Here is a 25628-nt window from a genome sequence, read left to right on the forward strand (position 1 = left end):
ATCAAATCTTAACAAGATTGCGTGAGCATTCCATTATGTTTCCTCTATTGGATTTGGCACATGTTCCGTCTCACATATTTTTTCATTTTGGGTCGTTTTACATGGACTAAAGGCGAATCCAGTGAAGACAAAATGGAGAGCAGATAATATCTAAGAATTTCAGAATAAAAATTCTACCTAGGCTCAACAGAAAAACTATGTAATACATTAGCCTAAACTATTTAAATTGCAAAATTTAACACTGGTGTGTTTAGAGCCTTCTTTTGTACATTATGGTAAATCGAGTGTCAACATTCAATACAACAGCATCTCTTAAAGCTATAGAACAAACTTAACGAATGTCTGTAGGTACAAATCAAACAAAATGCTTTCAGCTGTGTCTGTTAGATCATTAGGTGAAATTAACGAGATGCAATAATAAAATCAGATGGACATCTGAATGCAGCAGAAAAAAAAGAAATCTAAAGACAGACTGCCTAATGGCTGTGGAAGAGGAGATGAAATAGCTGAGGAGTCTTTGGTAGCCTACCCAAAAAGGATGTGCTTAGCAGTCAGTTGGTGCAACACGGTATGTTTGCAAGCATTGCACAACCTACTGTACAGTGTCTGTATTATGCACCAATATCAATTATATAGAAAGACATTTATGAAAAAGCGCAGTCTTTAATGGCTCAGCCAACTGTATTATTAATTAACAAATAGTCAAATACTAGCAGACCATTTTTGTCAGTCACTTTACAGAGCCTGTTTATTTGTGCATTAAGAAATTGCTTTTGGGGAATTGTACGCCACCTGAAAATTTTACACTGCAGAATACGTCTTTAGAATATCACAACTGACAAACGTGTTCAATAGTATTAAATTAAACAGCAGCTGCAGCCTGGATGACTGCAGTGTATGCTAAGCAAGTGAATGCATCCCATAGGCGCTTTAGAGAAGTGTGTGGGTTGTTTCAGAACCACAGAAAAAGGACGGATGCCCCTGCCCTTTCACCCCTTCTCCTTCCATCTGATTGCACAGAAGCCGCAGGTCAGTCCACAGTGAAATTACAACAGAGAAACCTTAATTTACTGAAAGTCAGTGGTGTAACTCCATAGGAGTTACTCACGTTCTGCTTCTTTGTTTTACAGTGTGTTTTTTGTTTCCCTGAAGATGCTACACTCAAGGGTGTCATTCTGCAGTAGTGAGCCTATCTATAGGTCACACATAGTGCTGTAACAACCATTACAGTGATGTGGACGTGGAACGCTGCTGTCGCACATTAAGCTACATTCAATACATACAATGAAGGCTAAAGATGGATTGCTTTGATAATATTATTGTGACACCTTCGTGAAATTCAGCTAAGGCTCTGCAATACCGATGGCAGGACAGCTGCTATCTGGCTATGGTGAGGAAGGTGATAGCAAACGGGTTTAGTTCTGCCGTTGTTACACCATCATAATGGATTATTTCTGTAAATGACCAAAAACATTAATAACTAATGCTAGATTGATAACTATACTAAATTGATCACATATAAATCCACAGAAATGGCAATATATGTATGTAGAGGTTGAAGAAATAGCGCAGCTGTAAAACAATATGCGTACATATTTGTTATGGCTGGAAAATAAACATTTAAAATGTTTTTGATATAACTCGTGTGTTGCTTTAAATATTCAAGGGCAACACAGAAGATAATTTCATCAGTATTTTTACCATATCTTTATGGCCAAATGATACACACAGACTGCACAGGAATTCTCAAGCTAACCCATACATTAGAATGTGGGAATGAAAAGCAACAAAGGCATAAGAAATGACCAGTATCTCCTAGCTCAGTCTATACCGTTCACTATCATAAACAGGATACGTGTTCTAGTAGAAAGGAATGTAGTTGCAAAAGACCTAGTTTTCATTGATCGGTGTGAAGTCTTCAAAGGGAAAATACAAGGGCATGAGAAAGTTTTCCCTGTGACTCAAAGTGCTGATGGATAACTCAAACACAACAAGTCCTCTCTAAAAATATGGCAGAGGACACCTCAGACGTGTGGCTTGGACAGGTTCCCAATAGACTGTCTGTGTGTGTTTTTCCCACGGCGTGCAGGAACTGGCGCCGTGGGCTATGCATGGCAAACTGTGGTCACTCACTCACTCACAGACGATCTGAGAGGAATGTTTAGTCGGACACACGCGCAGGTGGTGCCTCGTTTAGTAGGAGTAGGCGAAACGGGACGCATGCGCAGGTGGTGCCTCGTTTAGTAGGAGTAGGCGAAATGCAAACATGTTAGGGTTGGCTAAAGTAACGTTAGACGTCATTTTGGGAGATGCAGACATTTAAAGGCGGATCGCCTACTTTAGTTAACCTAGTTCGCGCGTACGGATGCTATCCCGCACGCAGTTGGTTAATGCAAAAGGTGTCTCTTCTGTGGGCTTATGGGCTCAGTCCAGGTGTTAGGTTATTTATTATGTGCACTTTGAGGGCATTTGGTAACACCCAAGAGGGTTTTTAGGGTGAGATAGCAACCTGGTAATTCAATTGTTTTTAAGGATGCACATGCTCAGAGCTCTGCTGGACTATTATGGACAACACAGGGTAAAATCCTGACAAATGTTCCATTTTAAGAGTCCATTAAAGCTGGCAAAGCTAAGGAGCATGGGAAATCAAGTAGAAGCACACCTTTGCTCTCCTTTGACCTATGTTGTGATAGTGCTAAGTGTAAGTGATATGTGTTTTTCGTGTGGTTTCTTCTTGTGTATAATTGATTTCCACAATGGTCTTCGCACTTTACTTCAATAAAGTATTATCTGACTGAGGAATAACAGATTAGCTGTCAGTCTGTGCAATGTATTCTATATGGATTGAGGAGCTTCAGAAAGCCAGCATCATTACCTCAGCTGGTCCTGAGTCCATATGCCTTTCAAAATTTCAGCATCTGAAGTAAATACAACTGCCCTAAATGGGAGTCATAACTGCTATAAACCCTTAGCTGATTCCACTATGACATATGAACTATTGCATGCACTGTTAGCGCACACTTTCCCCTAGAGCACCCAATATTCTTGACAATTATATTTACTGTACATGACACAGAGATGTAATTTATGGGATCAATTCAAGGCCTGTAATCTTTACTAAACGCAAAATGGACATGCCCTTCTCAGGACTCTGAAAGCGTTTGTTTGCAAGCGCAGCTCTTTAAGCCTGTCTTCATGTGACGTGGCAGGGTTGTGTTAGCCCTGGGTACGAGCTGACAGGGGGGAGAACTGCCCTGGCTCCCAGCACTGTACTCTCGGTCTGCACAAGCCTGCTCCCAGCACCTCAAACCCAGCATTACACAAACATCACAATGGTTAAAATAAAAAAAGGTATATACAGTATAAAGTACTACAGACTGGGCATTCTCTTCAGTGTCATCTTTTGCAGGCAATTATCCTCTAAACATTTCCTTTTGAAATGCCACTGCAGCAGGAATAATGAGGTTACAATTTTCCTGCATCTTCACTTTTATGAAATGGGCCTCTATGTGACCATCATTCAGATATTGTCATCTCTCTGCATGGGTCATGTTGTTAATGAGGAACTGATGCTTCCATCACATGTTTCTTTCAGAAAATAAATCATTTTCACGCTTTTGACTGACTGTGGAGAGGAGTGGGGTGTGACTGTGTTACATTATTACAAAAAAACAAAAACAAAACAATCCTTTGAGAAAGAGGTCTTCTAATTTCATATTATTTCTACAACCCAGGAGTTTCTCCATTTGAAAATTTGATTGTCGTTAGCAATAAATGTTTAATGTTGTGAGCCATTGCATTAATGAACACGATTCATTCATTGTGCTGTGTCTTGAAATTAAAAAAGTATCAACTAAAAACAGCCGCAGACACCAGGGGCGTAATGGTGACCTTTTTCTTTCATCAAAGCAATGATGGCCTAATTTAAGAACCATTTAAAGCATTGTGGCATCCATTTGACTTTTTTTGTCAGCAATTATACTAGAGACTTTCACTCAGCTTGGAGTGAAAAATCACTCAAAACTCAGCCATCCCCACTTTACTCCTCATTTTTCTGACAATGCTTGTGGGTTAAATGGACAGTGATTACAGCAGCAGTATTCTCTGAACAGCATTTAATTTAGCAGAATCCAATCTTGCACGAATATCCATTTGTCAATGGATATGCCTTAGTATTGTGTGTGCTTCCTCCCTCTAGTGGTTAATAAACAAATAGCAATTTCTGCATTAACCTGGGATGTAATGAGATAAGAGAACCAGAGCTGTCAAGACAAAATTAAACCATTTAATTAGACAGGTGGGCACAATCCAACAGATTATCATAAATCAAAATAGCCCATGCACCCCTATGCACAAATAATACATGTTAAAAAAGAACCACAATGGAAATAAGCCTTTGGGCTTCATTGTGTTATTATCCTTGTGATGATTTCTGTATCTGGGGCATCTCTGGCTAGCAGGGCCACTTGTATTTTAATAATCAATAAAAAATTTCAAGCAATCAATCAACAGGTCAATCAATCAATCAATCAATCAATCAATCAATCAATCAATCAATCAATCAACACCCACTGACTGCCACTCGTGCTTCTTGATTGGCTGAATCAAATTCAAATTCCGACAACCAATTACAGCCCAGCAGCCTGTGTAAAAACTCAACTGTCAGTCCACCTGTCAGCCATCTTTGCCATTGACTTGTGTTGTGTGAGTTTGTGCCTGGTCTAGCATTTATGATTTGTGCATAGGGGTGCATGGGCTATTTTGAATTATGTCACATGTCACCTGTTGTATTTTTTTTCTTTTGTGGTAGATTAGTTAAGTTTGATTTAATTTTAAGTTGCTCCTGGTTTTGTTTGTTGTTTTGGCCTTTAAAGGGAAGTAATAAACGTTAAAAGTGCCATGGTAGGCCAGTTTTGCAAAGTACAGGAGGGTAGTTTTATTTACAAAACGGTGCAACAAGGAGAGGGGAAAAAAAAGACCAGGATGAGCCCAGGCCAAAACAGCAAACACAACCAAGATTCCCCATTCATATTAATATGCTTTTAGTTACCCTAATATTTCTGTATTTGGCCTTCCTCAGTGTGAAAACAAATGCAAAGATAACACTTTGGCTTAAATAATTGTGCATTCACCAGCTTTTAAAAAAAAAAAAAAAAATTACAAATTATACACCTACCACAGTAGGTTTTATTCATTTTTCATGTTTTACATTTACAGGAAGCCTCTCATTTACCAGGGGTTTTACATTTAGCCTACTTTGTGTTTATAGGAAAGGCTATGCTGTTCTTTGCATGTAGATATTCATGAGTTTTAACACATTTTTATCTCCAGCTCTGCAATCAACCTAGACAACTAGATGCATCAATCAATCGACACCAAGTAAGACCATAGTTATGTACTTTTCACTGGTTGGATGCCGCTGTGCTCAAGACTTTTTTTTTTTTCGCTTTGTGGAGATTGTCGCTTATGCTTGGTGAGAGTTGTTGACAAGAAGTGAATATTATATTTTTTAAGTTTGGATCTCTGGTGTTTGAATCCTGTGAGGAATTTTTGTGGTGATTTTGATATCTTTTTTTCTGGGTTATGGCTGCGTTGCTGCTGTGCTGTTCAGAAGTGATTGTTGTTGTCTTTGTATTTTCTGGACTGATTATGTAGCGATCTGATGATATTGTGATGTTGTGAATTAATTGTAGGTGTATAGATCTTCGCTGTGTTGTTGCCGAAGCCCTGGTACTGACTTGAGAGTTAGTAGCATTTGAGAGAGAGTAGTTTAGGTCAAGCTAGAAGCAATCCTGCTACTGCTGCACGGTTGGTGTTGGTGGTGGGTTGTAGGTGCATCTGCCAGAAGACATCAAAAGTAAGGAGCTGGTTATGTACCTTCACTGGTGGAATGCTGCTGTGCTGAAGTGCTGTTTCTTTTGGCTTTTTGGAGATTGTTGCTTATGCTGCACTAGGTGAGAATTGTTGTTGAGGAGTAAAGATTATATTTTTAATTAGGGCAAAGTGTGTAGATTTTGATCATCATTTTGGTTCTGTCATTGTTTTTCTGGACTGATTAGAAGCAAGAGGAGCTAGAAGCAATGCTGCTGCTGTTGCACGGTTGGTGTTGTTGGTGGTGGGTTGTAGGTTCCCAGAAGACGTCAAAGGTACGGGCATGCTTATAATTATTTCAAAGCTGGTTTTTTTTTCACGTGTTGATGCTGTTTTTTTCAATGATGCTGCTGCAGTGATGGAAAACGGTGATGCTACAGTGATGTTTGATTGTTTCATGGTCTTAAAGGAATATAGGAACTTGGAATTTATTAGAATGATTTCAGGTTTTTTGAGTGAAGGGCTTTGGTTGCTTTTGTTGTGCTGGTACATGGTTTTTAGAGAAGGTGTGGGGGAAAATGTTACTGCAGAGTAGTTTGTAAATGCTTGCAGATTTTAGCTTTAAGCTTAGAAGGGCTCGGCGGTTATCTGTGTTGCAGATGCTTTGTTTGTTTGTTTGTTTGTTTGTTTGTATTAAATGTGTAAAATAGGATTTGAGTGGTCTGACTGGCTTACTGACTGAGGTTCAGAGTTTGCTTATGTCCATGGCTGTGGTGTCCATAGTGTATGTGCCCTGAGATGGATAGGTGCACCTCTAGCCAAATTCATGCTGGGATAGGCTCCAGTCAACTCCCTCCCCTCCCATCGCCCTCCCCCCATCACCCTCCTCTCTGGTGAGAGAAGGTGAGTATGAATAGAATGAGACAGAAGTGGACAAGTTGAGTGGGAGAAATCCTCACACTGGCGCTGACTACATCATGGAAATAGATCTGATGAAGATGATGAAAATAAGCTGCTGATGTGCTATTCACTTGTGGATGAGATGCTTGAGTGGATGCAGATGGAGGAGAAGACCTTTGTTATCCTGCTGTAGAAGTGTCATGTTTTTCGGGTGAACATGACAAGACGGATCATCGCGCTATAGAACTAGGCATGACCTGGCTCGATGCAGAGGTTGGCTTGCACTACATTGAAGGTTTGGACCAGAATCTCGTCAAGGTAGACTCTGCAGGCTGTTGCTGGAATGTCCTGAAGTATCTTTTCCATCAGCCATTTGAACATTGCTGGGCTGTCTTGGGATGAGCCGGTGCCAGAATATGGACCTGCCAATAACTGCTGTGGGGGTTGAGTGAGCTGAACCAGTTGGCAACTGCTATGCTGTCTAGGATGTAGTCAATGCTGGGAAGAGGCTACGAAGATTTGCAAGTCACTGTGTTCAACTGCCTGTTGTCCACACAGAATTGGAGGGAGGTATTTTTCTTCCACACCAGCACTTCTAGGGGCTTTCAGTGATCCTTGGATGGACAGATCATGGCTGCAGCTAACCTCTCCCAGACCATAGCCTCTGCCTCCTCCCAGCCCTGGGTCTCGCATTGAGACTGGAAGGACTTTGTTCACCGGAAGGGGCTAAACGAGCTTGGAGAAGACTATGTTCTGACAGCACCAGGCCTTGGGTCTCAGGAACACCAACTTTTTCCACTTTCTGCATCTAGTCATCTGAGTAATGTCTTGTCCTTTTCACAGTCATTGTGTCACAGGGTGAGCAGTTGACCCACCTCCCAAGGCTTCTGACTGGCTTCTCTGTTTGTGCTGGAATCCGCTCTCCATCCAATTTGAACCAAGTGATTGTCATCCGCCTTGTCCTTGCCTCTCTTCAGTGCCAGCGTCCTTGAAGCGCTGGGTCTGAAGCTCATTCTTGTTTAGGCAGTGGATCTGTCCAGGTCTTCAAACACCGATCTCTCCTCTTTCACTGACTGTGTAGTGATGGTGATGCTCTCTGTGAAAGTTCATGTCAGTGGTTGCCACACCTTGGATTTTGTCTTGGGCCCTCTGCTTGGTCTTTCAGCAGAGTCCACAAGGATGTAAACAGCAGCTATGATGAACACTGTGCACCTTGTTACTGCCCAGCCTCTACTGTTTCGTAGTATAGTCACATACTGTTACCCTCACCCTGAAATCATTAAAAAAAATAAAAACTAATAAAAAAAAATCAAATAAATGGTTAGCAGAAATAATATAACCTTGATAAAACCCAAACCATAATACAAATGTATTTTAGAAAATTATATTTAAAAAAAAAAATTAACTCAAAATAAATAGCAATAAAAATAAACAAATAAATAGTAATATATATAAAAATAGGAATTTAGAATAGTTCAGGATGAGGGTTATAGTGTAGGACTGTACAACCAGAGGCTGGGAGTGGCATGGTTATGGGGTGCACAGTGTCCATCATTGCTGTTGTACATCCTTGTGGACTCTGCTGAAAGACCAAGCAGAGGGCCCAAGACTAGATCCAATGTGTGGCAACCACTGATCTGAACTTTCACAGACTGCATGACCATCACTACACAGTCCGTGAAAGAGGAGAGATCGGTGTTTGAAGACCTGGACAGATCCACTGCCTAAGCCAGAATGACCTTCAGACTCAGCCACTCAAGGAGGCTGGTACTGAAGAGACACAAGGACAAGGCGGATGACGATCACTTGGTTCAAATTGGACGGAGAGCTGATTCCAGCACAAACAGAGAAGCCAATCAGAAGCCTGGGGAAGTGGTCTGGTTGCTCACTCTGTGACATGGTGAGTGTGAAGCGGTCAACACACCGCACACATGGCTGGGTGCAAAGGGTGGAGAAGGGTGGTGTCCCTGTGTAACCCAAGGTCTAGTGCTGTCTGCATGCACTCCTCACCAAACTCCTAAACCCATTCCAGTGTAAAAACTCACAGTATCAGCAGTGGAACCAGTGGACAGAAACATTAGCAGCTAACCTCCAAAAATTCCAAAAGCTTCAGCAGAATTGGCCTAAACAGCAGGGGAATAAAATGGCTGATGCCTTTCAGAGAAGAGATTGAGGACTGCGACTGCAAGAACTAAGTGAGATGAGCATCGATCAAGGTTCACATTGTGGCTCAGTGATATTCAGCTGATGAAAAGAAGACTTAACACTATGCCTTATTCCCCTGGAAGATCCTTTGCAAAGCCCTTAGTTGAGGACTGTGGAGTTGGTGAAAGAGCACAAGCAATACAACTGTGACGGAGGTAATGGTGCCATAGGACGAGAGGTTGGAGGAAGACACTTCAGTAAATTTATTTCATTGGCTATCACTTAAGGATGAGTGCATGGGGAAGAGCTGGGCATCTAGGTGCTTACCAGTAGACATGGGATAAGAGGCATCTAAGGACAATGGATGCAGAGGATCCAAACTGAGGATTCCTGGAGCAAAGACCGCAACATGCATGACAATGTGAAAAACGGCTAAACAGGAAGAAGCAAGTGCATCAAACCATATTTGACTGAAGAGTGCAAAGGAGTGGATCGGCTACCTGGATCAGGCCAGGCCATTGATAACAAAGTTGTCCTCCAAAGAGGGGAGGGTGGTGGGCAAGAAAAACCTTAGAACCTTAGCCAGTGGAAGTAGACCCAGGTTGTTCCCCAGGTTAATTACTCTGAAGGTACCTTAGTGTTTTTTTTTTTTTTTTCTTTTTTCACCATGGGTGGTAAGTGAATTCCAATTCAAATAGAAGCCAGTCAGAAGCCTGGGCTAGACCTGCAAAAACAAAGATGTCCTCCAAAGAGTGGGAATGGTGGTGTGAATTTTAGCATGGCTGCACACAAGACATTAGCCCCCCAGTGGCTAGCTAGCCACTTTAGCTAGCCTCTGCTACACTAATCTCCACCCCCACCCCCCCTTTCCCATCCCCAGATTGGAGGAGGACAAGCTGAGTACTGATGTGGTATCAGAGGGTGGCTGGCTACAGAGGGGTGATGAAGACCAGGTGCTGGCAGAAGACCGGTTGAAGGTGGTGAGGTGGTCACAGTGCGGAATGAAGAACCATTGCCAGAATCATGTCCAAGAGGCACCACAGAATTGTACAGGAGCCCTCCCAGTCACTGTTGAGCATATCACGGAAAATAGGTTTGATGACAAAGAATGGAAGTTTTTGGCGTACGAGTGACCATGGATGAGAAGCTTAATTGGATGCAGAAGACTGAGATGGTTAGTTCCTCAGAGGTCAGTGCTGATCTTTCTGTCCATTAGCTCAAGGATGTAAACAGCAGCTATGATGGACACTGCACCCTGTAACTGTACCACCCCCAACCTCTGTTGTTTTGTAGTACAGTCACACACTTGTAACCCTCATCCTGAACTTATCGAAGTAGTTCTGTAGGTTAAATATTATTATTATTATTATTATTATTATTATTATTATTATTTAATTGTTATTATTGTTAATAAATAAATTAAATAAAAATATTAAACTCTAAACCTAGCCCTAATTAAATTAAAATTTCAAAATAATAATAAATAAATAAATAAATAGAATCAATAGAAACACAAAATAATAATAATAAATAAAAAAATAAAAAAAACAATTAAAATAATTTAAAAAGGTTCAGGATGAGGGTTACAGTGTGTGACTATTTTGGGGGTGGGGGTGAACACGATTAGAAGGTGCATGGTGTCCATCACAGCTGCTTTCTGCATCCTTGTGGGCTCTGCAGAAAGACCAAGCAGAGGAACTACAACGAAATCCAAAGTGCTGAAACCACCAACATGAACCTTCACGAATGGCATAACCATCACTACACAGTCGGTGACAGAGGGGAGATGGACCTGGATATATCCATTACCTGAGCAAGAGTGACCTTCAAGCCCAGAATTTTGAGGATGCTGGTACTGATGAAAGGCAACAGCAAGGAGCATGACGACATTTGGCTCAAAGTGGGTGGAGAGTAGATTCCAGTTCTCACAGAGAAGCCAGTCAGACGCCTGGGGAAGTGGTATGACTGCTCACTCTGACACAGTGAGTGTGAAGAGAACAACAGACCGTGCACCTGACCGAGTGCAGAGGGTGGAGAAAGGTGGTGTGCCTGTTTAACCTAAGGCATGGTGCTGTCAACACACGTTCCTCCTCAAGCTCCTCTAACCCCTTACAGTGTACAAATTGAGGTGAGGTGCTGACATTCCTACTTCAACAATGGATTGGAGCTTCCCAAAGCTTCAGGACAAGCTACCCTTCAGAGATGACACTGAGGACTGGGACTGCATGAACACTCCAGTTCAGCAGTGATCAAGGTTCACACTGTGGCTTACTGTGATTGGTAGTGGATGAAGAGGAGTCCTGCCTTTTTCCACTGGAACATCACAGCTCTCAGGGTAGGATTGGTAGGAGTGAAGGAGCACAAAAGAACACTTATGTTGAAGCTGATTGTGCCATGGGAAGAGAGGTTTAAGCAAGCCAATGAAAACAACTGAAGTACTGCTGAAGAACTGCCAATCACTTAAGGATGGGTGTATGGAGAACAGCTGGACAGCTCAGTGCTTAACAATGAAAGTGGGATAAGAACGTTCTAAACAGTCGATACAGGAAAAAAAAAAACTGGAGCAAAGAGGGCAACATACAAGATGATGTGCAAAACCGCCAAACAGGGTGAAGTGAGAGGATCACACTGAAGAGTGTGGGGCACTGGATTAGCTACTTTGCTCAGACAGCCATACTAGGAAAGATGTCCCCCGATGAGGGGGGGTGGTGGTGGGCAAGAAAAACAAAAGTACAAGATCATGTGCAACACAGCTGAACAGGAGGAAGAGAGCATCACACTGGCTTTAGCTGAAGAGTGCGTAACAGTGGATTAACTACTTGGCTCAGGCCAGACTTGCAATAACAAAGATGTCCCCCAAAGAGGGGGGGCTGGTGGTGGGCAAGAATAAAACCCAAAACATGCCAACAAGTATTGTTGAATGGATGACTTCAGATTCAACATGGGTTGAGAATGGATTCAAATTCTTCAAAAAGCCAGTTGGAAACCGTGGCAGGGCATTGGATCAGCCACACAGTTCATTCTGGGCCTGATCAACCCAGTCTGTGTATCCTTCAGAAAGTATGTGTGATAGCACCAGAAGAACTACTGATGAAAGGACCTCACCTGAGGATAAAACCAGAGGCAGTAGAGTCATTCTGGTGTGCACATTTGAAGGGTAAATATGTAAATGTAATTTTATTAGGAGGTGAGTGCAGTTTTCCCACATTGTTTATGCCCCCCCCCCCCCCCCCCCCACTGGTTTGACAAAAAAATGAAGCTTTCATTTTTCAGTTGATTTTACTGCAGGAATGGAAACTCCTGCATCACCAGGATCACAGCATTATTTCAGGTAAGACCCTCACAATTTATTTCAGTTTTTATTGTAAGCAATTACTTGTATTATAGTGGCTAAAATGTTTTACATGTTTGGTTTGTGGTATAATCTCATTAAATTGCTAATTGTATATGTTTTGGCAACTCTGCTTCTAATTTGACAGCTGTTAAGTTCTTCCATGTTAATTATAAAGGACTCACTAATCTTCTGTGAAAATGCATAATTATTACCAGAAAGCAGTGTGTCACCTGTCAGATTTTTCATGCTTTTCTGTAACAGTACCAATCTTAATCTTTCCACCAGAAATTCTGTAAATGTATGTCTACTAAACATCAAATGGAGCAAAGACAACATTGTTTGGCAATAACAAAGATAAATGTACCATTTCTCTTTATTGCTTTCATGAAGTAAGGTTTTGCCAAATTTAACAAAGACCGCACCAAACACCACCAGATGCTGAGTTAAACTTTGCTTTGGGTTTGTAGCTGTTGTATGCTAATAGAGTATGCTGTCGGTGCTCTTAATCTCTTCAAAAGTTTCTATTTTTGCGGTCACCACACACACACACACACACAAATAACTTAAATTTGCATTCATGAAAACCAGGCAGTGCACATACAGTACAGAACTCTCTCCATGGTAAACGCAAAAAGCCCCTGATTTAAGCTCCTATATACAGTAAAGACGTTTATGGAGGATAAAACCGCAGCATTCTGTGGCCGATTTGAACTTTAGGCCATAAATAAGGACAAATTTGAATGCATATGCCATATGTCCAAAACATGTTGTTATATATATATATATATATATATATATATATATATATATAATGTGTTGTGTTATATATATATAATATTGTATATATAATAATAACAGTTACATAAACAAACATTCAACCTCACGCTCTCCAGTCCATAATTTTGTCAGTGCACCACCATGATATAACTGTTCAATACATGAGTTGTCTTTGGTCAAATGTGTCTGTGGGTTTAAAGAAGACAGGCCAGTATGCACAGTGGAGCTCCCATTGAGGCCATATGGCCTGGCAATATTGTAGCTGGTTAACTGAATGTGTAGATGGTACATCATAATGCAGTGTATACGTTTGGTGAACGGCGGGTAGATGTGGTGCAAAAGCAATAATTGAGAAGGAACAGACAATTATTAGTGAGGGGAAAAAAGCAGGTTAAAAAAACTTGTGCTTGCTGGGCTTTTACCTAGGACCCTATGATCCATAGACTGTAACATTGATCACTGAGCCACGATTTTGATTGGTTTGTGAAGGTGAAGGATTGGCTGGTGTTGGTAAAATGTCCAATGGGGAGACATTTTGTTTGTGGGCTAGGCGGCAGGAAAAAAAAGGAGAAAACTCAAAATCCCTTAAGTTTGGAGCTTTATTGTGTGGACATGTGAAGTTGTTTATGAATTCTCTCTGTTGAAATGGTGTCAGAATGTACAGAAATTAATGTTTTTAAGGGCTGAGTGTCTGTGGCTGTTGTGGTGATTTCTGTGGGGAACCCTGAAAAGTGCCAAACTCTCGTTGCTGTATAGGTATGGGGCATGCCGCCCCACCAAGACGTAACTTGGCGGAATGGCATGGCTACCATCCCAATTGCCAGCCTGGTCCGTGGTTGCTAGGCCGACTGGCTTGTCTGACACTGGACATTTGACATGCAAGTCAAATTGCATGGTTTAAATACTCCAAATCAGCATTTTTAAAGGCTAAATAAAGGAATACACATGAGACATTATTTAAAATGTCATTCATAATGTGACTTGCTACATGAGGTGTTATAATGGGTAACAGCGCTTAACATACTATTTATTATACCACTCTTTATGATAGCATTCCTGCTATGAGCATCCCTGCATGATATTCATTATTGGTGAGGGCGTGACAGTGAGGGGACAGAGTCTTATTACTACGCTGAAATTTCTCTGCTAACCACACCATCCATGTCTTCAGCTCCAGCTGGGTTTTTGGTTCCGATTGTGTCTTATGCTCTCACATTTCACTTTTTTTTTTACCCCTTTAACCTGAAAGATCACAAATACGTGATTAGAATGTTCTTAACTGATCTTTCTAATGCTGATGTTACAGCCGCTCCTGGTAATTGTTACGGGAGTGCCACGGGGATCTGTACTGGGTCCTCTGCTGTTCTCCATATACACCAAGCTCTTAGTTCAGTTATTAATTCACACGGCATCTCCTATCATTGTTATGCAGACGACACAACTCTTCTTCTCCTCCCCCCCTCTGCCTCACAGGTTGACAAAATATCTTCCTGCCTGGCTGACATCTCTACCTGGATGGCCATCCACCACCTGAAGCTCAACCTCAACAAAACTGAGCTGCTGTTCTTCCCATACAAGACCTCCCTACTACGTGAGCTGTCAATCACGGTTGATGGCACCACAGTGACTGCCTCTCACTCTGCAAAGAGCCTGGGGGTGGTCCTGGATGACCAACTGGACCTCAAGGAGCACATCAAGGCAACATCACGGTCCTGCAGATTCCTTCTGTACAACATCAGACGGATTTGACCATACCTGACTACACACTCCACTCAGCTGCTTGGATGAAATGTTTCTTTAAGTATTATTTGTTTTTCTTTAGATCCAATCTCGTTTTGTCACAGGAGTACTAATATCAAATGTCAAATGCCAGAAAAGCAAAAGGTGGAAGAAAATCATTTTGGCTTCTGAAAATGGTGGTATGCAATTGATAGGGTCATGACATAGGAGTAGTGTTTATGTATATTTATATGTACACATGTAACCCAAGTACCAAGGCTGTATAATGAAGTTACCTCATTATTTAGACTGTGTGTCAATTTCCTGGGCCTTGAGTATTTTTTATGTGTCCAAACTGGAACTGCACTGGAATGTACTAGACCATGCCTTCCCAAATAGCTCAGTGGTAAGCTGTTTGTCTCTCAATCCTTTGGTTGAGGGTTCAAATCCTGGTGGTAGTATTGTCAATTCTTCATTTCATATTGATTTTTTTCCAGGATGGGCATAATACATACAAGAAAAATCCATGTGACAACGATGGTGCTTGAACTTGAATTTAAAAAATTGGACTTATTTTTATTTTATTTTTAAAAAATTGCATTAGTGTTTTTGTGCCTGATGTCCCTTTGTGTTTCCATCGTGTGGTTCACAATAGGCAAAACGTGTCTTTATATTTTGGAATTAAATATGGCATGTGAAAATGGTCCATTGGAGTATTTTTGTCTTGGTAAAATAAATAAATAGACATACATGTACATACATATCATTTAATTTGTTAAATATTTAAGATCAGACTCAATTTCAAATGAACACATGAATACAGACAATTACATACATTTAAGAAATACTCCATTCATCTCCATTTTAAAATGAGTACACCAAATTGTGCTAAAAGTATACAATTAACCTAAGTATCTAAACTGTAAAATGTATTCAATTCACAATGTATCTCATGTTTCAAAAACTTTGTGGAATTACAGCCTTTCATATTTTTTGTTCATGCATACATGTACTCAACACTGACTTTGCCAGTAACTTAGTGAAAAGGACTTTGTTTCCCAATCCAAAGGTTGAGGGTTCAAACCCTGCCTTTGCCTTACTTCACCTGGTCTTAATGCTAAATCTTCAAGTTCTTCGGTTGACTGTGTCTCATCATTTCAGCTTGCATTCATGAAAACCACATTTCATTAACAATTAAATAACAAACAAGCATCCAAATGCTCCCAATCTGCTTGGACCCTGATCATCGCCGCTTGCGGCTATATTTTTACTTAGCTCGTTGCTAATATTCCAGCAAAGATAAGCAAGCAGAGAGCGAGTGTCTCTGTTTGTGGTCAGCTAAAAGCTATTGTGTTGTTTGTAATGAAAAAGAACTGCTGCTTTTCATTAAAATATGTTGCACTGGAAGACTTGTCATCATTCTGTGAGTGTTAAAAAAATTCCAGGTCAACTTTCCAACTGCTTGTTTACTCACTAAAGCAAAAAAGAATTAATAATAGACACATCCAGCATATGACAGGGGAAGCAAAACAATTCATTTATGAAGTAATAAAGTATTACAGAATAGAATATAGCAAAAACAAAATGGTATGTGAACAATACCTTGCTACCTAACTAGAAGTGAAACATACTTCCCCCTTCTTCCTCATGTGCTCTCAGGGTCCGTCTAATCATGTATCTGGTTTGCAGTTGTTCTGACTGTAGTACTTCTGACAGTGCACACAAACACAACCAAGAATGACAAAATGTCTCCAATTTCTTTGGTATTCTCCAAAACAGATGCTCAACAAAAAATCACACTTTGGCCAAGTGTGACGGTGGTTTTCAGAAAACAGAAAAGGTAAGGACATTGTGTCTATGTGCCCATATCTCACAGACTGACCATTAGACAATGGTGGCTTCTCTGCTCTCACTGTTCTGGATCCCAGGGTTGAGGGTAACTGTGGACATCTCCATAGAGCTAATCTCTCTGTTCTTTGAGCTTGCAGGCTGCGAAGAACTGGGCAAAGTCATGCCTTTCTTCGGGAACATGAAGTGATCCAGAGGAGCATGTTCAATCCGGCACAAACTGTCCTCACTATCGCTGTTGTATCCAGGATTGCTAGCTCCACCCCCTGAGATGCCTGGCCACAGTTCCTCGGGTATCGTTTTGGTCTGGCTCTCGGCAGGCCACACTTGCTCTGTCTGAATATCCATCTCTCTCTGCCCTCTCCTTGGCTGTAGCTCCACCCCCAGGACCTCCTCTGAGATAGGCTCCACCCCTAGATCTTCTGAGTAGGGTTCCACCTTCCGGAAGATTTGTCGAGCAGACAAGCTGATGCAGAACATCTCCACTATCACCGAATAGTGATATATAACTGAAAAGGAAAGATTGGGGGGGGCACTCATAAATGAAGAAATCATTATCATCACACACCGCTAAACGGTGTAGTGAAATGTATTAGACAGCGTTAAGGCAGAGCTGAAACTAAATGGTAGATCCAGGATAGATCCAGGATGTGTTTTGTATGCCAGGATAAACCCCACTCAGTGGGAGGGGTTGTATTAAGCTTTGTCAGTAGGTGCGCAACAAAGCCATGGTCTGATACGTCACATGATGCAGAGAAGAGTAAAGGGAGTGCACTCACGCTGGGACCTCATGAGGTCAGAGAAAGGGGGGCTGCAGGGGATGACTTTCAGCGCCCCCATAGTCTCCAGGATCCCGCTCTGCAGGCCACACAGAACCAGAACCACGATGATGCAGATGAATTTGGCCCGGAGCCCAAACCCTTTTAGTCCCTGCTTGGTGGCCTTGTAGAAGAGAAGGTACCCGTAGAAGGACAGGAACGTGGACACACCGATGATGGCATTGACGTAGACATTGGGGTTAACAGAGTCCACCTGAGGAAAGAGGACCCCCAATCTCATCCTTCCACAGTGGCAGTGTGGCATTATGGGTATGACTATACCCTAATTACACCGTTCTACAGAGATGGCAGTGTGGATCTTGTTTTGTTATGTACAATCTTGTATGGCTATGTCTTGTCTTTTGTGTTGTTTGTTTACACCGAACAGCTTTAAGGTCTTGAACTACTGTACTGGAAATCAATTATCCCAGCCTAGCCTGGTGGCAATAAAGGAAACTTGAACTTATGGGTAAGATTTGAATACACTAACAAATTATGGTATTCTGGAAAAACCATAGTTCTATACCCACACAAAGGTAGCCTAAGTTGCTCTAAAATGCCCCGCAAGTACAACAACTGTTGAAAGGTTAGCCAATAATTTATTGCATGATCCTTCTTTACTGGCTGTTGTGCATCCATGCTTTCATTGTTATTATTATTATTTCTGCTGATGTAAATGGTATTTAAGGCATATTGGCATAATTGCATTGCAGTTCACTCTGGGTAACAGCATCTGCCAAATAAATAAATAAAATACTGCCAAATAATTAAAAAAATATATATATCCTAATGATTCCATTCCACATGGGCAGTTGTGTGGCACTGTGAGTAAGCTTCTGTGTCTGATTTTCTGGTTCAACGTTAAATATATGCTGTATATTGGGTCAAATGTAAGAACTGCGCACATTACCATGCACAAATAAATAGTGAATGATGCATCTGCATTGGAGTCTGGCTCACATTTTAGGTGTGGATTCTGTGCTTTTCCACTTGACCGCAGAAAGACTTAAAAAGTTGAGAGAAAGTAGAGGATGTTTCCCTGCGATGCCAAAGCCTCAGTCATATAACCATTCCAAATGCTAACTGAAGAAAACAGTATTCAAGTGTTTGATTTAAAGAGCTTTTCAGAGTAGCATGTAAAGTGGTGGTAGAAAAGGTGAGAAATTAGGCAGACCTTCATCAGACCTACAGCAGGTTCTACTCACATCTCCATAGTCATACTGTTCATCTGTCCAAAGAACCAGCATGAGGAAGAACAGGATGGTTCTCACCACAGAGAGCTGGATTACAGCCGCAGTCATCCAGCCCAGACTGAAACTGAGAGAGCAAACACTTATAATATTGCTGGCGACGCTAAACAATGCAAGTGTGTTAGCATGTTTTACAATTGTGAGGCTACGTGTGTTAGCATGTTTTATAGCTGTGAGGCTACGCATGCTAGCATGTTTTATAGCTGTGAGGCTGCATGTGCTAGTATGTTTTACGACTGTGAGGCTAAGTGTGTTACCATGTTTTATAGCTGTAAGGCTAAGTGTGCTAGTGTGTTTTACAATTGTGAGGCTACGTGTGTTAGCATGTTTTATAGCTGTGAGGCTACGCGTGCTAGCATGTTTTATAGCTGTGCGGCTACGCGTGCTAGCATGTTTTGTAACTGTGAGACTACGTGTGCTTGTTGTACGTCGCTCTGGATAAGAGCGTCTGCCAAATGCCTGTAATGTAATGTAATGTAATGTAGTATGTTTTATAACTGTGAGGCTAATGTGTTACCATGTTTCATAGCTGTGAGGCTAAGTGTGCTAGTGTGTTTCACACCTATGAGGTTATGTGCATGTTACCTATTGATGGAGATCAGTGTTTTGTGTTACCTGCTGATGGCGATCAGTGTTTTGGGTTACCTGTTGATGGCGATCAGTGTTTTGGGTTACCTGTCGAAGGTGATCCGTGTTTTGTGTTACTTGTCGAAGGTGATCAGTGTTTTGGGTTACCTATTGATGGCGATCAGTGTTTTGGGTTACCTGTCGAAGGTGATCAGTGTTTTGTGTTACTTGTCGAAGGTGATCAGTGTTTTGGGTTACCTGTTAATGGTGATCAGTGTTTTGTGTTACTTGTCGAAGGCGATCAGTGTTTTTTGTTACTTGTCGAAGGCGATCGGTGTTTTGGGTTACTCGTCGAAGGCGATCAGTGTTTTGGGTTACCTGTCGAAGGCGATCAGTGTTTTGGGTTACTTGTCGAAGGCGATCAGTGCTTTGTGTTACTTGTCGAAGGCGATCAGTGTTTTGGGTTACCTGCTGATGGCGATGAGGGGCATACAGCAGCAGCAGCAGCAGGGAAAGGGGTCTGGAGAAACCTGCTGTCCGGCCAGAACCTCAATCATCCGCGCCTTCCCCCCAAAAAAGTCTGTGATCAGGCCCATGAACTTAAACAACGTTATGGAGTGATACCTTTAGACAGACCGATAGAGAAGGAGGGAGAAAACGAGAGAGAGAGGGAGAGAAAATGAATATAGGCCGAGACTCCTATGATATATAATCACATAAAATACAGATGGACAGTGAAAATTACTCACAGTGAAGCGATGAAGTTGCAGAGAGAGGAAGAGCGAGGCACGTACAGAGCAGTGATGGACGTCATTCCAAACGCCTGAGACACAGAAAGCACACAAAAGAGGGTTAATGGCAGAACAGAGGGACAGGCCTGGGTCAAATACGTATTTGTTTTGGATTCAAATACTTTTCTGTGCTCGGTTGATCTTGCCTGGTGCAATTGAGCCTGCCAAGTGTCTCAGAGGGGCTGTATCTCAGTGGGATTGTATCCCAGAGGGACTGTATCTGTATCTCAGTGGGGCTGCATTCTAGTGGGGCCGTATCTCAGTGGGACTATATCTGTATCTCAGTGGGACTGTATCTGTATCTCAGTGGGGCTGTATTCTAATGGGGCTGTATCTCAGTGGGACTATATCCGTATCTCAGTGGGACTGTATCTGTATCTCTGTGGGGCTGATTAGTGGCGTATCTCAGTGGGGCTGTATCTCAGTGGCGTATCTGTATCTAGTGGAGCTATCTCAGTGTCTATTTTGGACTGTATTCTAGTGGAGCTATATCTCAGTGGGTCTGTATCTCAGTGGGACTGTATTCTAGTGGGGCTGTATCTCAGCGGGACTGTATCTGTATCTCAGTGGGGCTGTATTTCAGCAGGACTGTATCTGTATCTCAGAGGGCTGTATCTCAGTGGGACTGTATCTGTATCTTAGTGGAGCTGTATCTATATCTCAGTGGAGCTGTATCTGTATGTCAGTAAATCTGTATTTGTATCTCAGTGGGGCTGTATCTCAGTGGGACTGTATTTGTATCTCAGTGGGGCTGTATCTATATCTCAGTGGGACTGTATCTGTATCTCAGTGGGACTGTATCTGTATCTCAGTGGGACTGTATCTGTATCTCAGTGGGACTGTATCTGTATCTCAGAGGGACTGTATCTGTATCTCAGAGGGACTGTATCTGTATCTCAGTGGGCCTGTATCTGTATCTCAGTGGGCCTGTATCTATATCTCAGTGGGACTGTATCTGTATCTCAGTGGGGCTGTATCTGTATCTCAGCGGGGCTGCATCTGTATCTCAGTGGGGCTGTATCTCAGCGGAACCATACCGGGTACAATCCCAGGATCCACAGGGAGAGACGCCTGCGCCTGGAGGATGACACATTTCGGTAGAAGAAGCCCATCTCCTCCAGGAACAAGATGAGCATGATGAGGGCCAGGCCAGCAGGAATGAGGAACAGCCAGAGGTCCTTCCTGATCACTGTGGAGACACGCAGTCGGATAGGCTGACTGCGAGCTCATGCGCAGCCAGATGGATTCGCTGTGGCGCACAGCTGCGCAGATGAGCTGTGACACAGGCAGGCAGTGCCACGCAGGTGCACTGCGAGGCACACACACAGCTGTACAGACGAGCTGTGACACAGCTGCGCAGACACACCGTGACGCAGACACACAGTGACATGCAGCGCTGTGCACACACTCTGAACCTCTACAGGCAGCCAGACAGAAGGCCATCCTTCCCAGTGCCTGCTCTCCAATCGTATGTTCACTCCTGTGCAGCTCTGCCCCTCAGCTCTGACACTGTGCTGTACAGACAATCAATAAATGCCATGCTTGACCTGTCAGCAAGAAAGAGAGGAGCAGGACTGGTCTTTAACCCTTTCGCGCACATGCCAAATCTGGCCAAGCCTTGTCCATTTAGGAGGTGCCCTATTTAAAGCTTTATTACTCCAGATGTGAGCATCACAGAGACTTGAAAAATGGCTTAAATGAAGCAAGACATTTGTACCATTTACAATACTAACAATACTTGGATTAGTTTATATTCATAACTCAGGAAGAAATAAAGGAAATATAGGAAGTTGTCCTGAATCGTCTACTAATAAAGTTAAAACACAAAGTTTGTGTTTTCAACTCATAATTTGGTTGCAGGAGCACAGAAGGTCCGAATTGAGCCATCTAGGCACGCCGGTGTGCCGACCACTAGGGGGTGTGCGCTAGGTGGCCAAACTCATAACTGTCCTGAACCCGTGATTAAAGCTTTTCATAATTACAAAGTAATCCGTTCAGTATCGACCACAAATTAGCCGCTGATTTTTTTTCTTTTGGATTTTCTTTCAAGATAACCCTTATGTGGTAGCGCTTCAGTACATTTTGTACTTGGCGTTAAATCCTTTTAATAACCATGAGTTTGGCGTACACTGGCGGAATACTTTTTCAGAGTTTTCCAATAAGGTACATCTGTACCTTTCAAAGGAGAGTTGAAAGGACCACCATCCTTTCATTTTTGACTTTATTCAGACGAGTGGAAAGCAGAGAGGGTACCAGACACAGAAGGTACCACAGCTGAGAAGGTGCAATGGTGGGGAATGAACATGGGGGATGTTGCTCGAGAGCTAGCCGCCCTATGGACTCTGTGCCTCCCCATAAGGTATATTTTTTAATGGCCCATCGGGCTAACTTTTTAAAGTTTGCAGCCCACAGAAAATATCGTCTCGCCAAAGATTTTGCATGGGTGGTGCTCACATTCTGAAGGTTTTCTGTGGTGCTGTATTTTTATGTTAACATCAGCAAGGTCAAATTTCCTTCAGTTTCCCTCCGACAAGCGCCATCATTTTGACGGTGACATTACAATGCTGATGCACTCCAAAAAATAAACAGTTTCTTTCAACCGGTGTGCAAATTCCTTGAAGCCATAATAGTTCCTGACCCCAAGCAAGTCTGCAGCCTTGACAAGATCCTACTCTGAACTCGATTCCTGGACTTTGAAGAACTGTTTTTTCAGACTAGTCCATTTCAAGTATATTTGCACCGGAAAAGAACACTGCAATGACATTGAGCATGTTCTGTATGAAGAAAATGTTTCCATTCCAACCAATTCTATGAAAAAAAAATACATCTCTTCATATGGTCAAGTTTACACCAAGCATTGTCAAGCAATGACAGAACATACTGTTAAAATTGCCAGGATTAAATTCAACCACCTTTTCTTAACTTTAAACCTTGGGAATGCCGTTCACACACTTCAGAAATGTCTTCACTGAATAAACATTCAGTGAAGACATTTTGCAAATAAAAGAAAATGCAAAAAGCAAAGTGCGCTGATGATTCAATCCCTCAGATGTTCATCAGTGCTGGAGGGTACAGTAGTCACAAGCACCCAAAAAGAGAAGTTCATTTGGGTCTGTTGGCTTCACCTAAAAAGGCTATTATCAACCAGGTAAGCACAATGCAACCACCCACAACCACCATTAGACTGCACAGGATATTGTGTAGTTTCTGCTCCTCAGGCGTGTTGTCGGGTCTCAACATCTCTAGCCTTGCACTGTATGGAGCGCGTTTAGGTCGTTTTACCTGAAACCAGTTGTGTTTACTCACTAAACCGATTTCATGTGATGTACATCACTGCGCTCACAGATTCAGTCCACCGCAGAGGAGTCACTTTTTGGGAATGCTTTTTACTCGGAGCAGAATAATTATCGCAAAAAAGGAAAATAATTGTCGCAAAAGTGAAACTTCACTGCCTACAGCTCAGCTCACTGGCCACCACCACAGTTTAAGACTCTCCCTTCACCCCATGGAGCTACCTCACCCACTAACTGTCGCTGCCTCCCAGGATTCTACCTCACCCCTGATCCCACCCACCACCCCTGGCCACGCCCCCTCAAATTGGCCCAACCCGCTCACCATCGAAGAACTGAGAGGACAGAGGAATCTCTGCCCCCACCCAGCTGCAGTTGGATCCTTTACTCATCTTCTCACAGGATCACACACTCGGGTCGGCCCCTGGGAATAACACAGAACAGCTCAGTCAGTGCTCAAGAGATCACCTTCCGGTTTCACCAGCTCTAATGACAAGACTGCTGCAGACACACTCCCGTCACACCCAGGCACATCTGCAATCTTCAAGTAAACAAACCATCAATGTTCCAGAGAAAGAAAGAAGGAAGGAAGGAAAGAAAGAAGACAGTCCACAGGCGAGCGGCTGGCGCAGGAGAAGGGCGTCCAATGTGAAACCGAAAACACCGTCAAACTGAGCTCTGTTGTGAAACTACACAGACGACAACGCTGAAGACACATAAGCCATTACACACACGCGCCATTGGCTTATCAACACACCGCGAGAGCTCAGCAGGCCACTTCCCATTGTACAGACCTCGGTGCTGTGAAGGGAACCGGCTGGCACAGCTCACCCTGAAGAAGTGCTGCTGAGATCCTGGTTGTCAAACTGAAATTTTAAACGGAAATAAAAGCCTGTGGACTACGGAGTCCAATCAGTTCCGCCTGTACGAGGACCCATGTTCACCGAGAGAGACCTTCCTGGACACTGGGATTAATGATTGACTGAATACAGGTAGGCTCTCAGGTAGGGGACTAAGTCCACTCTTCGATTCCCTGACTGAACAAGATGGGACTGATGGGAAGGGGCGGGGCCAGCGTTACGGCCGTAGTGTATGTTCCTTTCCTTTTTTTTCCTGTTTCCTCCTGTGTCTCTCCCCAGGTACCGCCCTTCCCCCCCCTCCTTACAGCTGCAGTGGGTGAGTAAGCACACCGGTGTTCGCTCACTCATCAGGGCCCGGTGGTTAAAGACCTGGGGAAATGTGCCGACGGGGCCAGTGGGCCAGTCGACAGCTTTCAGTCTGCGTGTTGGTTGGTTGTAGAACCGAGCTATACTCGAGTTGTAGTGTGCCGGGGTCGGTAACTCTAACTCCCTATTGGAGGGAGGGTGTTTATTAGCGTTGTGTCTAGTCTTTTCTTTATGATTTAAAAGTTAAATTGTTGTTTATGTCTAACTAGTCCGGCTTTCTTTTCGTTACTTAGAAAGTATATTTCAGTTGTTGTTTTGTGGTCTTTTGTAAGCGTTTATTTAAATTGTAAATAAATTCTCTATTTGGTCATACACTTCCGTTTTCCTTGATCCTTTTTCCTTGGGTTAATTTTTACTGTTACTCCCCTCATCCCCTAGACTGTCTCAGGGACGTAGCGGCCAGGTTTATGAAACACAGTATGTAAATCGGCCAATGACTGCCTTCACTGATTTTAAATATATGCATTTTTAAAACTGGTCTTCTATCATTTTTTAATATATTTTAATGTGGAGAGATGCAGTAGGCAGCGATCACAGACTACAAAACAGCCCAAGAGCAACAGCATCGAAGAAGCTTTTCACACTCTGTGAATATTGCACAATTACAATATTTTTCAAAAAAATAAAAATAAATAAATAAAGCCTGAATTGTGTGGGCCATGGAAGGCTGTGGCCCTAAACAACTTCACAGAGCTTTATGCCACCTCTACAGGAAGCATGTTTATCCCCTTGAGCAGGGGTGTTCAGTCTTATCCGAAAATGGCCGGTGCTAGTGCAGGTTTTTGTTTTAGCCTAGCACTACAACATCTGGTTCAACTGATTAACTACTCGTGGTCTTTAGTCAAGACCTTGGTAAACAGAATCAGGTGTCGTAGTGCTGGGCTAAGACAAAAACCTGCACCCACACAGGCCCCTTGTCAGATAAGACTGGACACCCCCCTACAGAGGGACACAGGGCCACAGTTTGTCCCCACTGTTAAAGAAATAAAATTGGCTCACTAGGTCTGTCTTGCAAGTCTGTCTTTCTTGAAAACAACCTTCCTAAACCATGTGCATCCGCACTCACTTCAGCATGTCTAAAATATGAGTGTCTGCCAGGGTAATGTTTTACTTATAACTGAGTATAAAGCTTGCATAACTGCTTATTAAAGA

General features: G+C 42.6%; 1 protein-coding gene and 1 long non-coding RNA gene across 3 annotated transcripts; one reads left to right on the forward strand and one right to left on the reverse strand.

Annotated features, from left to right (window-relative positions):
• The first annotated feature begins 351 nt into the window (after positions 1-351).
• Positions 352-1603, forward strand: LOC135235256 (uncharacterized). The gene is made up of 3 exons (XR_010324332.1): positions 352-568; positions 957-1029; positions 1131-1603. It is a non-coding gene; the product is annotated as an uncharacterized LOC135235256 (long non-coding RNA).
• A 13849-nt stretch (positions 1604-15452) lies between these two features.
• Positions 15453-24500, reverse strand: si:dkey-16n15.6 (organic solute transporter subunit alpha). Of its 2 annotated transcripts, none has more exons than XM_064299797.1 (8): positions 24082-24500; positions 23576-23674; positions 20998-21149; positions 19919-19992; positions 19638-19793; positions 18558-18669; positions 17314-17566; positions 15453-17043 (listed from the first exon to the last, which is right to left on the reverse strand). In XM_064299797.1, the coding sequence occupies exons 2-8, from the start codon at positions 23640-23642 to the stop codon at positions 16571-16573; spliced, it is 1287 nt and encodes a 428-aa protein (XP_064155867.1). In that variant the 5' UTR covers positions 23643-23674; positions 24082-24500; the 3' UTR covers positions 15453-16570. The 2 variants fall into 2 exon arrangements, with proteins under 2 accessions (XP_064155867.1, XP_064155866.1); XM_064299796.1 differs by having other exon boundaries at positions 24045-24500.
• Positions 24501-25628: the final 1128 nt, after the last annotated feature.

Source organism: Anguilla rostrata, chromosome 11, assembly GCF_018555375.3.
Source record: "Anguilla rostrata isolate EN2019 chromosome 11, ASM1855537v3, whole genome shotgun sequence".
Taxonomy (NCBI): Eukaryota; Metazoa; Chordata; class Actinopteri; order Anguilliformes; family Anguillidae; genus Anguilla; species Anguilla rostrata.